This window comes from Leguminivora glycinivorella, chromosome 12, assembly GCF_023078275.1.
Source record: "Leguminivora glycinivorella isolate SPB_JAAS2020 chromosome 12, LegGlyc_1.1, whole genome shotgun sequence".
NCBI classification, from domain to species: domain Eukaryota; kingdom Metazoa; phylum Arthropoda; class Insecta; order Lepidoptera; family Tortricidae; genus Leguminivora; species Leguminivora glycinivorella.
The window spans coordinates 7,068,376-7,084,346 of record NC_062982.1 but is presented as its reverse complement, the minus strand read 5'-3'; the positions used below and the strand labels follow the sequence as shown (position 1 = coordinate 7,084,346).

At 39.0% G+C, this 15,971-nt stretch overlaps 1 protein-coding gene across 3 annotated transcripts in view; it reads left to right on the top strand.

Annotated features, from left to right (window-relative positions):
• The window catches only part of LOC125232208 (cyclin-dependent kinase 14), a 149,225-nt gene extending 136,327 nt beyond the window's left edge, over positions 1 to 12,898 (top strand). For all 3 annotated transcript variants that reach the window (XM_048137842.1, XM_048137844.1, XM_048137843.1), the window contains exons 9-11: positions 1,282 to 1,421; positions 2,035 to 2,296; positions 9,753 to 12,898. In XM_048137842.1, the coding sequence (XP_047993799.1) occupies positions 1,282 to 1,421; positions 2,035 to 2,296; positions 9,753 to 9,817 (467 nt within the window). In that variant the 3' untranslated portion in view covers positions 9,818 to 12,898. The remainder of the gene's footprint in view (positions 1 to 1,281; positions 1,422 to 2,034; positions 2,297 to 9,752) is intronic.
• Positions 12,899 to 15,971: the final 3,073 nt, after the last annotated feature.

Genomic DNA, 15,971 nt, shown 5'->3' with positions numbered 1-15,971 from the left:
GAAGTACAAAAAGACCTCACACATAAATGTGAAGTTATAAAACCTACTAATAAGTTTGCAAGAGGACCTGAAGAATTAAATATAGAATTCTATCCTCTAGAGTCTAGACGTTCTAGGCACTGCTGGAGAGACGAAGCACAAAAAGACCTTGACCGTTTGAAAAGACTTGTATGGCTCTTCCGCGTTACTTTCACATTGGAGAATATACTAAAATTACAGTTTAGTGAGAGAAAACGATTACGCATCATCAGCGCCACCCCCGTTAATATTTCATTTTGTTTCTAGTGTTTTTCGCTAATAGATAGATGACATGAAGACTTTACATTTGTATGAATTGTAAATGAAAGATATTCAGCATAATGTTCTTCCATTGTAATATCGTGGTCAGAATAATTATGATAAATACGTGTTGGAACGCGAATATTCAATTACCTAGGTAGCCATAACATTTAGATCTTACTCGCGATTCATCTTGATGTAATGTAATAATGCAGATACAAACGCAAACAAACTCGTAAACCTAGCGTTAGTATCAAGCGAATTAAATTTACAATTAAACACCTTCGTGTCATTTTGTGGATTTGAAATCATTTTGCAAGGTTATTCTCATTTCATAAGTCAGAGGCAAATAACTACACAGCCCGCCTGATGTCAAGTATTCTCCGCAGCCTATTTTTCTATAGACATGGGATACATAGGTAGAGGAGACGTAGTAAAGGAGAGGTGTTATATGTGCATTTTCAGAAATGGGGTCCCCCAATTTATAGCGTAAGTTGTTAACAAAAATTAACTCACTTGTCAGTTTTGTGACGATAACTAAGCATGAAATTTCAATAAAAATGTTGTTTTCGTGTTAATTACATAAACTTTAAGCGATAATCTACATTGAGAATGTGAAAAAGCAAATTTTCAGACAGATTTTATCCTTGATTGTCGTCACAAAACTGACAGCGAGTTAATTTTTGTTAACAACTTACGCTAATTGGGGGGGACCCGAATTCTGAAAATACCCATATCGATGGCGAAGTGCCATGAACTCCTAAGTACGAAAACCTAAGTAGTTGGGAGTTCATGGTACTTCACCGTCGATATACGAAATCCGTTTCTAAAATGGTTTTTTTATACTACGTCGGTGGCAAACAAGCATACAGTCCGCCTGATGGAAAGCGGGGGGCTCAAAGAGTGTCGCATGCGCGTTGCCACCCCATTAGAAACTTGTACACTCCCCTTTGCTGTTTGTGTGTGTGTGTGTTTTGTTTCATATGACATTATTGTCCACAGATGTCCTACTAGGCAGCACGGAGTACTCGACGTCACTAGACATGTGGGGCGTGGGCTGCATATTCGTGGAGATGCTGTGCGGCGTGCCCACCTTCCCCGGCGTGCGAGACACGCACGACCAGCTAGACAAGATATTCAAGGTGACATATCCATTTTATTTTCCATCAGACGCATCTTAATCCAAAATCAGTTCTTTTACTTGTTGAATTTAATTATTTAATTAAGCCCCCGTATACTGAACTCCTATCACAATGTCAGTAAAGCCAAAGACATATGTAACTCCGTATAGACGGATAAAGTTTAAGAAAAAAACGTACCTCAAAGCCATAGAGTAAAAGATACCGTGGCCTAGATGGCGTTACACCTTTGGGGGACGCTCGGCTAGATGGCGCTAATATTCATATATAACACATATCAAGCTAAGCATATGGGCCAAATTGTCAAATCTGACGTTCAAAAGTTTTAAGCCTGTGTCGAGAGATGGCAGTCAATGCACTGTGATTACACATTTTACTTTGGCAGTAACTCTCTATAACACTTTGGTAAAGCTAAAGGCCACTGTCATGTCCAAATTTTCGACTCGGTAAAGAGAAAAGACACCAACGAGCTACTGTTTGATGAAAGAGGAGCGCGTTTATGTCTATCGTACTACACAATCAAGTTTTGTGAGCTCTATCATATCACGATGAAATGAAATCTACTCTTACCTTTAGATTACTCGAAAAATTCTTAAAAATGTTTTTTTTTTACCAGGTTGTCGGAACCCCAACCGAAGAAAGCTGGCCGGGCGTCTCCCGGCTCCCCGGTCTCCGTTCCCACATAGCCCGATGGGGCACCTGCCCCGCCCGGTCACTAGGCGCCGCCTTCCCTCGCCTAAGAGACGGTGGAAGGAATGCCGAGCGACTAGCGGCAGCGCTACTACAGCCTGATCCTAGGAGAAGATTGGCGGCGCCGAGGGCGATACATCACAGTTACTTCGCGCATCTACCGCCGCGGCTCAACGAGTTGCCTGATGGTGAGTGTACCAGTGGTTCCCACATAGCCTGATTGGTCCCATCCGGTCACTCAGTGCAGCCGTTTTTAGCTTAAGGGCTGCAGATGGCTCGTTTACCAGAGAGATACTTGACTATCGAACGAAGGGATCGATCTGTTGCTTCATGGTAATCTGTGTAGGTATTTTCGTAGACAACTGACATATGATTGTTGAGACCTTTAGCACTCACAGTCGATAAAACACGGAGAAGTTGCTGCAACTTCCTGGAGTGCAGGAGTGTAGGAATGTTGATAGCTTCCCTGCTGTACTTCTCTTTATCTTATTGTTTTTTTTTTTAATACTACGTCGGTGGCAAACAAGCATACGGTCCGCCTGATGTAAAGCGAGGACCGTAACCTGTGGACGCCTGCAACTCAAACAGTGTCACATGCGCGTTGCCACCCCATTAGAAACTTGTACATTCCCTTTTGCTGTGTTAAGTACACAGCAAAAAGGAGTGTACAAGTTCTAAGGAGGGTTCGGGTTGCCGACGACTCAAAGAACAATAGACGGAACAAGTTAGTTCCGTAAGTCCTCCCGTCATCAGCACACCGCCCCTCGTTGAGCTCTGGCAGCCTTACTCACCGACAGGAACACAACACTATGAGTAGCACATTAGTAGTATGGGTTAGCACATTGTTACTGGTGAATTCTCAATATAACTTGAGACTCCAGTGCCGTTACAAGATGTAATAGTCTGTCGGTAGATGGCGCTAGACGTCACCCCAAGACGTGTGTACATATATTAAGGAAAGGCATGGAAAGATTTGCGATGTCCGGCGTGGCTTCCGTAGCTCAATTGGTTAAGAGCCTTGCACGGATTGCAAATGATGCGGGTTCAAGTCCCGCCGGAAGCGTAAATTTTTCCATTTTTTCCTTTAATATAAAAATGACTATGAGTAGGGTCTAGTGCAATATCAGTCGCTATGCCCTGCCTCCTACAATAATATTGTAAAAACCTTTTACTTACTGTAACTTAGCTTTTAGTTTCGCCCATCAGTCAACTTAGATAATTGACCCATTAAATGAGTCCTAAACGACTTAAAAGTAAAACCAAACAAAACTAAATTACAATCAAATAACAGTTAATCTCTATAATGAGAAACTGATATCCATAGCCTTTAATTTAACAGATATCTATCACAAAGGCATTAGTTAATTGGCGAGATTTAAAAACGGATTGGATTGGCTTCCCTTCTCGAGGTAATTACCTGAGACTGGAGTTTTTATAGGTTTCTAATAATCAATGAATTCGTAGCGTATTTGATGGGTAGTGGCGGATTCGGTGAAAGTGAATGAATGAAAGACTTATCCCCTTATTCATAAAAAGGGAGCGTACTTTTCATGCCGATGACATTAATCTGACGTCACGCTCCGTATAGGTGATCACAAATAGTTTTATTGTAAATTATTAATCATTAGTCGTCAATCATTTTAATCGTATACAATTTACTTCAAATACAGTAGTCCATTTACATGTGGCATAAATAATACCTACTTGAAATGTGAAACGTGAATAAAATTATTTGATTTGTTTTTATAAATAAATTTAATTAAATAGTATTGTTAACAACACATTACAAGAAATACGTAGAAAAGAGAATTTCTCTCTAACGTAAAGCACACCATCCTTCTTGCATTCATTACCATGCAAAGAAATTCATAACTTAAAATGATTGATGACTAATGATTAATAATTAAGAGGCCGTCAATATCAAAAAGTAGAAAATCGTAAAATTGGTAGTTTTCTACGTCCGGTTTTAGTTTCAGTATATACTTATTGATAAGAAAAGCACTTGTTTTAAACAGCGCGTATTCTTATCTACAAAATCAGTAGTTAACATCAAGGAAAAGTTACTCCCTGAATTAATTATGATTTTTTTCCTGACGCTAGTTTAAGAAAACCCGCAAATAGTGCTCACGTCTGAGTGAGCTGAGCTCAATTTTGTATACTTTAGGCTGCTAAAATTGATGTTGTCGCATTACTTATATCCTAAACTAAAAATTCAGTAGTTTACATGTGTGTTATCATGCTACTAAAATACAGTAAATGGAAGTTAAACGACATCAATATTTGTCTAAAAATATTTCGAATCAAATGGCAATTACTTCGAAAACCTTTTAGGCAAACAAAAGGCTTTCTTGATAATTAAAAACTTTAAGTATGTGTATGCAAAATAGTGTGTAATACAAATCAGGAAACACTTCCAATTTTAGATACATACTTACTTAAAGTTGTAACTAAAATGCGGTCGGCCCCTGTCGGCATCTTCATAAATTTGAATATGTACGACCGTGTTTTAGTTTTAAAATAATGTTATTTTATAAGCTAGATAACTGGACTACAGAATTATTACCTTTTCATATTTTTCCTTACAAAGAGAACGAATAAAATCAATGTTGAATATAAACTTTCGTAAATTTTCCATACAAACGTCAAAATTGCGAACAGATTCTATTGAGTCAGACGCCCGATCGGGCTCGTTCGGAGCGGACGTGTCGCCAAATTTGCTCCAATGACATTTGTTTTTGACACTGGAAATCATATACGGATACAAAAAGATTGCCAGTGCTATGAATGTATTCAAAAGTAATAAGGTAAATAAATATCGTCACGTCTAAAAGAGTCTCAGTTTAAAATCGTTTTTTTTTTGTGTTGTTTACTACTTATTATTGTTGAGAAATAAAAAATATATGTAACTTTAATACAATGATAAGAAATATAGGTATTTTCTGTCTTCTAAACTTTATTAAAATGAAAGAGTTTTAAAATTAATTTTAACTCGTTGGACTTTATTTTCATTATACTGGTCACATTATTTAGTGAGTCAGTGTGTGTAACATTCTCTATCGCGAAGAGACATTCAGTGTGGCGTATGAAAAAACTAACAGAACTAATCATTATAATTATATTCTATAAACGATTATTTACGTAAATGGCGAAATTATTAATTGTAATAATATATTATCTTATCACAAAATTGTTCTGTATGACTTACCTTCTTACGTTCAATATAATTTTTAAATGGTGTTTGCACACGGGGCACGTAACCTTAGATTCAGACAACTATAACTAAATTTTGAAAATTATTATTTTAATGAAGAATTCTATATATGGCAACAATTTTACATGTAAACTGACTGTCAACCTCTGTTCATACATAACCTCAACCTTTGTCTCAGTGCATTTATAACGGATGTTATAATGGCTAAACCGATCAGGAACAGTGAATTATTTTAATTCATTCGGAAAAGGGTTTAACGATTTATAATTAGAATAAACGAAGCACTGTTTTTTACACCAGTTGTTTTGATTTTATATGGTGTTTGCACAAATTTATTTTGAAAAATAATCGGAGTCAATTCGTGTGAGATGGTAACACTAAATTGACACTGTCCGCAATCTAAACACGCGGCAGCGTGTTAAGCCAAGTTCAAGTAACCGAACTGGCAGACAACATCGTGTGTAATATTACACGAACTATTTGGAGCCTCTATGGGCGTCCTCACAACAAAAACTATTTCACATAAACGTCTTAAATTTGGCTCTTATATTGATATTTGTGACATACATATTATGTGCCTGTCGTGATTGTTTCACCGGATGGTCTGATCGGAAGATTAGACCATTTCGTTGGATCTCCTTCTTGTTTATGTCTTATTATTTGTAACGTTTATTTTGTGTGTGTGTTAACGAATAAATTAATTATATTCTATTCTATTCTATTATAAAAGTTATAAGAAATGATATTTTATGTCATCAATTGTCATAAAACATTTTGAGGACTGCCATTGAACTTGGCACCCGTTTAGATCTCACTGCTTTTGTCGTTGACGCCAACAACCAAGGCATCTATAATATTGAACTTGGCTCATATTTCCCTTTTTTGGTTTTGATGGGATTTTAACGTTACAACTGATCTTCAGTGAAACTATAGACCTGTCTTAAGTTCCTCTCACTTAGGTCACTGACCTCTTCCAGTAAATTGCGGTAGTGTGCGAAAAGTATGTTGGTGAGTGTGACGTGCGTTAGTGTGTGTAAATGGGGTAATTTGACAGATACTGAATTTTTACCCATCGTGACGGGCTCTTAACAATAAAACAATTTGTGATCACCCTATATGGAGCGTGACGTCAAATTGATGTCATCGGCACGAAAAGTACGCTCCCTGTTCATAAACGTTCACTAAAGCTATCAAGCCGATAAAGTTCGTTTGTCCCTTTCGGACGTATTGGTGTGATAGAAAGGGACAAACGAACTTTATCGGCTTAATAACTTTAGTGGACGTTTATGAATAAGGAGGTTAGGGTTTATTCACACTGTTACTCGTAGTTTCGTTACTGACTGGTGTGCTGAATTGCATTGTATGTAACCGTAACCGCAATGTAACCAAAATTGCGTCAGAGTTCGCGTGTAAATGGGCCCTTATACAAATCTAACGAACTGATAGTAATCGATTTTCCCTTTTTGTAATTTTTTTTAATATCGGAGTATTAAAATAAATAAATGATTTAAGTGTGAAACGGTAAAATGATTCACTTGTCATACAAGAAAATACGGTGCCTTTATTATGATAAAAAATAGAATAAATAAATATTATGGGACATTCTTACACAGATTGACTGAGTCCCACGGTAAGCTCAAGAAGGCTTGTGTTGCAGGTACTCAGACAACGATATATATAATATACAAATACTTATATATACATAGAAAACCATGACTCAGGAACAAATATCTGTGCTCATCACACAAAAAATGCGCTTACCTGGATTCGAACCCGGGACCGCGGCGTAGCAGGCAGGGTCACTACGCGCTAGGCTACTAGTCGTTAAAATATATTAAAATATATAATATACTAGCTTTTGCCCGCGGCTTCGCTCGCGTTAGAAAGAGACAAAAAGTAGCCTATGTCACTCTCCATCCCTTCAACTACTTCCACTTAAAAAATCACGACAATTCGTCGCTCAGTTTTGCCGTGAAGGACGGACAAACAAACAGACACATACACTTTCCCATTTATAATATTAGTATGGATTAATGAAAACTGTATATTTTTTGTGGTTGTTTCTTTTTTCCATTTTGATCTACGTTAAAAACAATACAAATATACTTAACTGTATAGGATGTAACAAGAAATAATGTCAAATGTAATTCTGAGTCTGAGAGCAGGATCGCAACATCCAGTCGTAGACATAAAATTAGTTTACACTTAATACCCAGAAGACGTGCTAAGTTTTACATACATATATACATTATCTGTCTCGTGTTCCGTAGGGGAATCGCATCGTATCGTCTAGGGGCGTCAACTTCAGTAAGTCAATTCAGTCAACTTAATTGAGTAACTATTGAAGTCTTCACACGTATGACGCAAGAAATTCCTTAACATATTCAATTTTAAGGCTTGACGGGTTCGAGAAAAGTAAAATAAATGAAAATTTAATATATTTTCAGTCACAATTTTTTTACACTCTTAGAGAAATGCACTAAACATTACACTTATATATTAAATATATTAGAAGAGATAAAATGAACTAGGTTTTAAAAATCTTCATCGCTAATATCACAGAATATATAATAGTACAAGTACAGAAGGCCCACTGCTTTGATGTTCACCAAATGCCGCCTTTTTAAATGCCTACATAATTCTTACAAAGAAACGAGCCGCACTTGCGCAGCGACTGACGATACGATATAGGGTTGCCTACGGCTTAAAACGAATAAATACTGAGATAAAATGTTACACTATTATATTCAAGTCTTGGGTACTTTGTAGGTACTTATATAACAGTATTTATATATTTTTGTTTAAGTTCCAACATGACAAGCCTTATTGAACTTTTCCGTGTGACTTAATCAATAGTAGATCTGTGTAAGACTGTCCTATGGTATTTATTTTATTCATGAGCATTATAGTCATTCCACACGCGGACATCGCATAATGAACCTTAAAAAAACTTGCGACGTAAAGTAACAATAGAAAGTGCGAACGTGCGTTCCGTGAGAAAGCGCGCAACCCCTGACTAGGCCGCGAACTCGCGGCCGCCAGCATGTACTTGTAGCGCGGCGATAGAATCGCGGAGTGAGCCGTCCCTGCTAATATGCGATATTTGATTCAACATGGCGGCAGTCATAAAAATAAAATTAACATACAAAGAAAGCAGAAACCAGTTTGAATTATTTTCTGCTTATATTGTTACAGTCATCTAACAGCATCTCTTCAATTGAGCCACTATTTACCCATAGTTAGTCTGCTCTCAAAAGCCTTCCCCTTATCTCCATTGATCTACATTTACTTCGTCTATCTACTTCTATAATGAAAATTCATTTCGTCCCGCCATCGGCGCTCCTATTCGACGCTCCCACTGCGTATTCGTTTTATAACCATTCAATTTTTCGAATCAACTTTCCACTCCGTTATCATTTTAAGATCACTACTTTTTTTAATCGGCCATAGACTCGAAATTAATTTTAGTACAGATGGTGTTTTTTTTACGCAGAGGTATCATTATATGCCAGGTCGAAACTTCGGAGGCTCATCTGTCGAAAAACGTCTTACGATACGTCGCGTAACTCTGCCCTCCCTTCGGAGACGCCACTCGTTTCGATCTTCCTTTTTTACGCACTAGTCTCGTAATGAAATCAGAAGTATCAATATTCACAGTCGAGGGCGTCGCGCTCTGCCCGGAGACTGCCAAATCATGTATTGCCAACATGATTGAGGTGGTACATACTTTATATTCTAACCCCCTTATTCAAAAACGTTTACAAAAATCTATTGTGCCTTTCCAATGTGGTATAAAGGGACGATTTTTGTCGGCTTGATAACTTTATTAAACGTTTATGAATTAGGAGGCTATTCAGTATTCACTCTTCAATTTGCAAATGATTTTGAAGAATCTCACACACATTCACAAATTGTCGTCAGTTCCTCATCTATAATTTATGTAATTACATAGTTATGTGCAGCGCTACTTTATAGTTGTATGTTGGTTACGTCTGTTTGACTTTCCGATTTGCACTTTAGTTTGGGGTATTTGTCTTCAATAGTGCTGTCGGGAGCACAATCCCTTGTTCTTTCATTTCCCTGGTGTTTCCTGTGCTTCATAAAACTTTGACGTTTAAAACAATACTAAACTTGTCTTGTACATTATGTTCTGTCAAATACGGTGTTAAGTTAACCTGACTCAACTGAGTTTGCTTTAATAACAAACAAGTATACGCGTAGTAAATGAACGTTTTGAAGAGTTGTTCTTATTAAATGAAATACTTATTGTGACCTGAGTACTATGTCAGTTTTTTTTTATAAATGGGCTTATTCTTGGCCACAGACTAGCTAAAGGCAAAGACGTGACCTACGATGGAGCGAGCTCACCCAGAAGATGCCTGTTCATTCTTGATTTGAAATGATTTTGTAAACTATGTTTTGTATTGTTACAGAGGTATCCATATTCACAGTGGAGGGCGTGGCGCCGTGCGCCGAATCGCGGCACGTCGCCAAGTGAGCCACCGAGCCTAGTTCAATCCGCTCTGTTCGCCGGCCCCGCACCAGGCGGCCGACCTCTAGCGTACACCTTCTATTCCTATAGTTTTAATCGACAGACATGGTTGACTCGTATTCGGTGGACCAAGGATGCCCGGCAGTATTTGTTCCGACCCCAGGTTTTGTCGAATATTATATTAGCGCTTGTTAAGCTTCTAACGTAATATCCATCCATATAATTCAATTATTCTATGGTGACAAGGTAAACTGATAGGTATCGAGTGTATGAATTTAATGTATAAATATATAAACAGAGCAGTGTGCCATATACCTATAGGTAGGTATATCTATAATTGAGAAGAGTATGACGTGTTATTTTAAAAGATTTTTATGCTGGATATATGCTCATAATTTGAGAAAAATTTTGAAGATGTTTATTTATATTTACAAATGGATAATATCGATGTGATGACTCTTGATGCACTGTTCAATGCTAATCCTGTTTAAACGCGGGGCCCTCAAATCTTATCAACATACCAAGCTAAGCAGCACTACAAAGAGCTTCAGCTTAAATAGATTTCAGCAAAACCATTGACGCATGGAATTTTTCTGACACACTACTGTCCTTATTTCTACTAATTTCTAACTATGCCATACTAGCGGTTTAAATTAACTGTGTCTCTAAAAAATGTCATGCATCAAAAGTGTAAAGAAGCAAAGGCCCCGCGTACCCTGGCTGTCTAAGTCTTATGCACACTCATTCCTTCCACGGTGCTCAAATAGTTTGGTAGGTCGGGGTGGGCGCGCAACACGCCCGCGTCGCCACTCGTCTTCGTTTGCGGGCTGCGATCGCTCCAGTGATACAATGTGAATTGAACGGAGATAGCTTATCTATTACCAAAATTTGTATAAATATCACGACAGATCTCAAATTTATGATGTGTGGGACCGTCCTACTGTAAATTGTGATAGGGGATTTGACGATTTGTAAAAACTATACTAAATTTAATACTTTTGTTCCGTTGATGAGAGAGTTAGGCGTAGTTAAAATGTAGTTTCCGTCTCGCTTGAAGACTAGTGAATAAAACCGGTTTAGTCGAATTTTAGGTCCCTCACGGTAAGGATAGGAGCGCGGAGGTAGTACGCACCGGCACATTGGCAGCGCGCATTAGTACAAACCTACTTTTAAATCGAATGTAAGGACTGAAGATCGCAGATATGGCCGACAAGTGTGGAAGTGCTAGACAGACACTGTAAGCACTGTCCCACTTCTACGATAGCTGAAGATCTCAGTCAATACTTGTAAAAGAATGCGGCACCCAATCGTCTTGTCTAGTTTAGTGAATTTTTAAATAACGTCTGTGATTAAAAGTAGAGTTTAGGCGTGGTTTAGGCCAATTAAGCAGTAACACCAATTTGTGCCAACAGTTTGTTAAACGCTTATAAAATATCCGGTATTTCTATCTCAAGACGCTTCGGGGGTCGCATTCGAGCCCGTTTCTTATTTGCCTCGGCGTCCCTTACTTGACAAAATATGCAAATCTAGTCCAGCGGTCGCCCGCCGCCGCCGCGGCAAATATGAAAATGGCCTTATTGACTTAAATAGCAATAAAGTCGCTCTCGACTCTTGTAAATTAAAAGTAGGAGTTGTCGTTTCGTATTAAGCTGTAAACCCGTAGCTGTGTTTGTATCGCAGCGGCATTAGATAACTTAAATATACCTTGCCTTGTACGACATAAGTTTCTTAAAGAATCAGTGTCTAATTCGCAAACTCACTGCCAGAGCAAGCTGATAGAAAGGTAGCCGAGTTGTCAGTGTGGCCGGAACATCTATTGAGCGTAGATCAAATTGTTAGCGTAGAATACTTTGTACTGAGCTTTAGATACTTATACGATTTCAGCGCAGCGGGGCGGACGCTTATACACCTCTAACATTTTCTGTTGATATGTAAAACTTAGTTCACATACTTTTTACATCCTGTGCAGTTGAAATGGCTTAACTAAATCAGACAGGCGAAATCCAGTTTGTTCAGGAGCAGTTTGAGTGCATAGCTCCAACTTTCCTCCCTGTGAACCGCATACTGATTGTACTAAAGTGAAATGTCAAATACGTGAGAGTCCAGTCACAAACCCGCCGCCTCGCGCGTTTCCGAATCGGTTCCGAACACCAAAATAGTACGTAAATGTATAGTTCGTGAAACGCAATATGTTCAGTGTAAATGATTTGTTGAATTTTTACCTAAGTTAACTATAAGGAGAGAGGCAAAGTAAATATTTCACCCGTTGAGTGAGGCACCGCACCTCGTGCGTACTTGAATATAAATGTTAATACACGGAGCATTTATATGAAGGATAGTGAAAATTCTATTGTATAATAATAATAATTTGCATTTGTATAATGAAGAACTGATGTTGATGTCGTGGCTGCGGAACGAATTGTGTAAATAGAGATAAATGATTAGTTGTTATGGTTTGGTTCACGACTATCCTACGAGTTGCCATTTGCGTTGCCCGCGGGCCCTGAGATTTCGTTTAGGTATGTTTATCTAGACTGTAATACTTATTTCACTTTAATTTGTCCTGCTGATCCAATTTATGACATTTTAATTATTTTTAAACCGGGTTCCCAATGCAGGGTACGCTACGCACGTTTACGTCACCACCACACAACATGCTCAACAAGGCTCTGTACATTGCTTTCCTTGCGTGCTACAGTCGTTACGTTCCAATCATTACGCAAGCAATGTAATTGGGCAATTTTAAATCCTCCAATGTGATGAAACTAATGATGATTTTTGGTACTAAACGACATTTAAAAAGTAGTCGGAATTACACCCTGCCGTAGAATCATGAGGCTCTGAAACTTAGAAAGCCGAAGGCTTTGGACCGCGTACTCCATCATATACATCCTACCTTAAAAGTACTCTGAGCATAACTTTCGTTGTGTGTGCGCAAATAGATGACCACTTGACCAGTAGCATGCGCGGTGTGCGCCGCATTGGGACCCCGGCCCTATGTAATAAACAATGTGCTTTTACTCTTTTAAAAAAATGTAAATACGATATTTGAACTGATAATAATAAAAGTTTTTATTTCTTAATGAATTTGTGTGTTTTCTTTTATCTACATCAGCACGGGAAGCATGGTCGCGCGATAGACGATAAAATAGCAGGCCGTCCCTATCGCACTATTTGTAAGTGCGATAGGGACGGCCTGATATTTTATCGTCTATCGCGCGACCATGCTTCCCGTGCTGATCGGGAAGCATGGTCGCGCGATAGACGATAAAATATCAGATATATAATATTTTATTGTCTATCGCGCGACCATGCTTCCCGTCCACATCTACAATTAGTAAATGCTGACTTGACTTTGTAAGTTTTTAAGTAGGTATGTGTCCAAGTTCAAACTGGCGAAGACCGTCGCAAAAACTACATGTCATTTTCAATAAATTATCCTTAAATACATGAAATGGAGCATGAAAAAAAATGAAACGGAGCGACGAATTGACGTGATTTTTTAAGTGCAGATAGTTGATGGAATGGAGTTAGAGAGAGAGACACCCACTTCCCTAAAGGGGGGGGCGTTTATATGGAACATTCCGCAATTTTCGAATTTAAGCTAGTCTTTATATAAATGCATTCACAATGTACAGTTTTCTCGCAATTCGGCACGTATCTACACCTATCTATCAATAAGACACAGGCCTGACCCACTTTCAACGCTTAAAGCAAAAGCAGCTGCATTCTAAAGTGAATTTCTTATTCGCGTCAGGGAGGGCGCCCTTTATCGCTGAATTGGAAAATAACCGATATTCTGCTCCCGATACACTCGGAAACATTGATTTAAAATGGTTCTATGAGTATGTGCTTTTATTTACGAGCAAGCAGTGAAATGCATTTGGTTGAAGTAGTAGATTGTATATAGAGGTTTTATTTGGCATCCCTGAATGGAAGACACTAAGAGTAAAGCCCTAATGGATAATCCAAGTATACCTACCATATAAAAAAATATGAGCAGGTTAAATGCCGAAAGAGTATATACGTATACTATACGTAAGTATCTACCTATATTGATATTATTTTATTTCATAAAATTACATATGCTCCATTCAAACTTTCCTAATTCTCGTTTGGGAAATTGTTATCAACATTCAATTTTCCTAAAAATAGGTTTAGGGCCGGTTGCACCAAACCGTCTGGCACCGTTAAAGCGTTCGTTAAATTTTATTGTATGAGAAGTTCCATAGAAATCTGCTGAGTGACTGATGAGTGAGTGAGTGATGTGTCTGTCAAATGTGGTTGAAATGTGGTTGGTGCAACTGGCCCTTATTCTCATTTGTCTTCGCTATATAGGAATGTTGTCGCCAAATGCATACATGAGCCTATATTCTCATCTGTGCCCGGCGGGTATAAAGGGATACAACGGAAATCGTGTTCGAATCTTTTCTGGAATGTCTACTGATATTGAGTCGGTCATAGTAGGTAGAGTACTTTCATACCTAATGTCCTAATAAATAACGTAGCGGTGACAAAAATTAAAAGGCGCTACAACGATCTCAATGTACACGACGATTTTGTAAAACAATAACTATACTCGTAGTTACCTGTCAGAAGTGTTTTGTAATTGTAACAGGTACAGTACAAGAATCCACTCGCAAACATCAATGCATCCCACCGACGTCATACCACGGTAAGAGCCCATGAAACCTCTCTGGCAGCACGCCAGTCTAATATGGAAGATACCGGATACGTCAACACGCGCTTAGCTGTGGAAATATGCGATATTGCACGCCCGTTGTTTGGTTACTGGCCCTGTAGCCAAGAGAGCAATCCCTCATCATCTTCCTTGCGTTATATCCCGGCATTTGCTACGGCTCATGGGAGCCTGGGGTCCGCTTTGACAACTAATCCCAAGATTTGGCGTAGGCACTAGTCTTACGAAAGCGACTGCCATCTGACCTTTCAACCCGAAGGGTAACTAGGCCTTATTGGAATTAGTCCGGTTTCCTCACGATATTTTCCTTCACCGAAAAGCGACTGGCAAATATCAAATGACATTTCGCACATAAGTTCCGAAAACTCATTGGTACGAGCCAGGGTTCGAACCCGCGACCTCCGGATCGAAAGTCGCACGCTCTTACCGCTAGCGCTAGCGAGCAATCGTTGGCGCTCCGTATGATATCTTAGTTATCGCTGTTTTTCCGTACTGCCAGTGGCGAATGAAACGCAGTCTATCGTGCAAGTACAGAAGAGCGATAGGGAGAGCTTACAATGCAAAAGCTAGGTATCGTTACTGAAACTTGCTTAGACACATATAATAATTAATAAAGAGTACTATCGTATGACTTTCAGGCCCATTTAGACTGCACGAGAACTCGCATACGAGTTTTATTACATTGCCGTATTTGATGTCTGTGCAAAATTGTGTGTAACCGCAACAGCCCGCAATGTAACTAAAATGGCATGCGAGTTCGCACGCCGTCTAAATCAAGCCTAGGTTAGGCCGGCTGGTGCGCTGGCGAGGTTGCGGAGGAGTGCCGAAACGTGCCTGCGACCTCGTCCTATAGCCCTGAGGCGGCAATCGAAGGGTTTTAGTGGGTAAAACCTCTTATTTCTTTTGCGAACCGCCAAGGAGTGGAATGCCCTGCCTGAGTCTGTGTTTCCGCACGAGTACAATCCAGGTCTCTTTAAATCAAGAGTAAATGTATGAAGTTCGTTCCGGGTCTTTTCTGATGCAAAGGCTGTCTATCGCAATTCAGCGTGGGAACGCATCGAGTGTGATGGGCACCTTTGCATCTGAGAGGGCTCGGAACGAGTTTTGTGAATAGAATTTAGTTTTATAGTAATGTTAGTATTAATAGAGTAGTATTATATTAATTAGTATTTTTAAGTTAGTTTTACATGTACCGATGACTTTAGAGTAAATAGGTATGTATCTCATAGGTCTACCTATCCATACTAAAAAAAAAACCATGGGTTTCATTAGCCTATATGGGAGTCCCACATAACCATCCCAGATAAAAAAAGGTCGGCTGGTGCGACAGACTATTGGGTATCGTTTGCCACGGACCGTTAACTATATACCCTTGGCTAGAGGTGGGCATGGGCATATTTTATGTCACGTCGGGTGTACTTAGGATAAACTTTGGCAACATGTCTGTGTCCAAAATATACA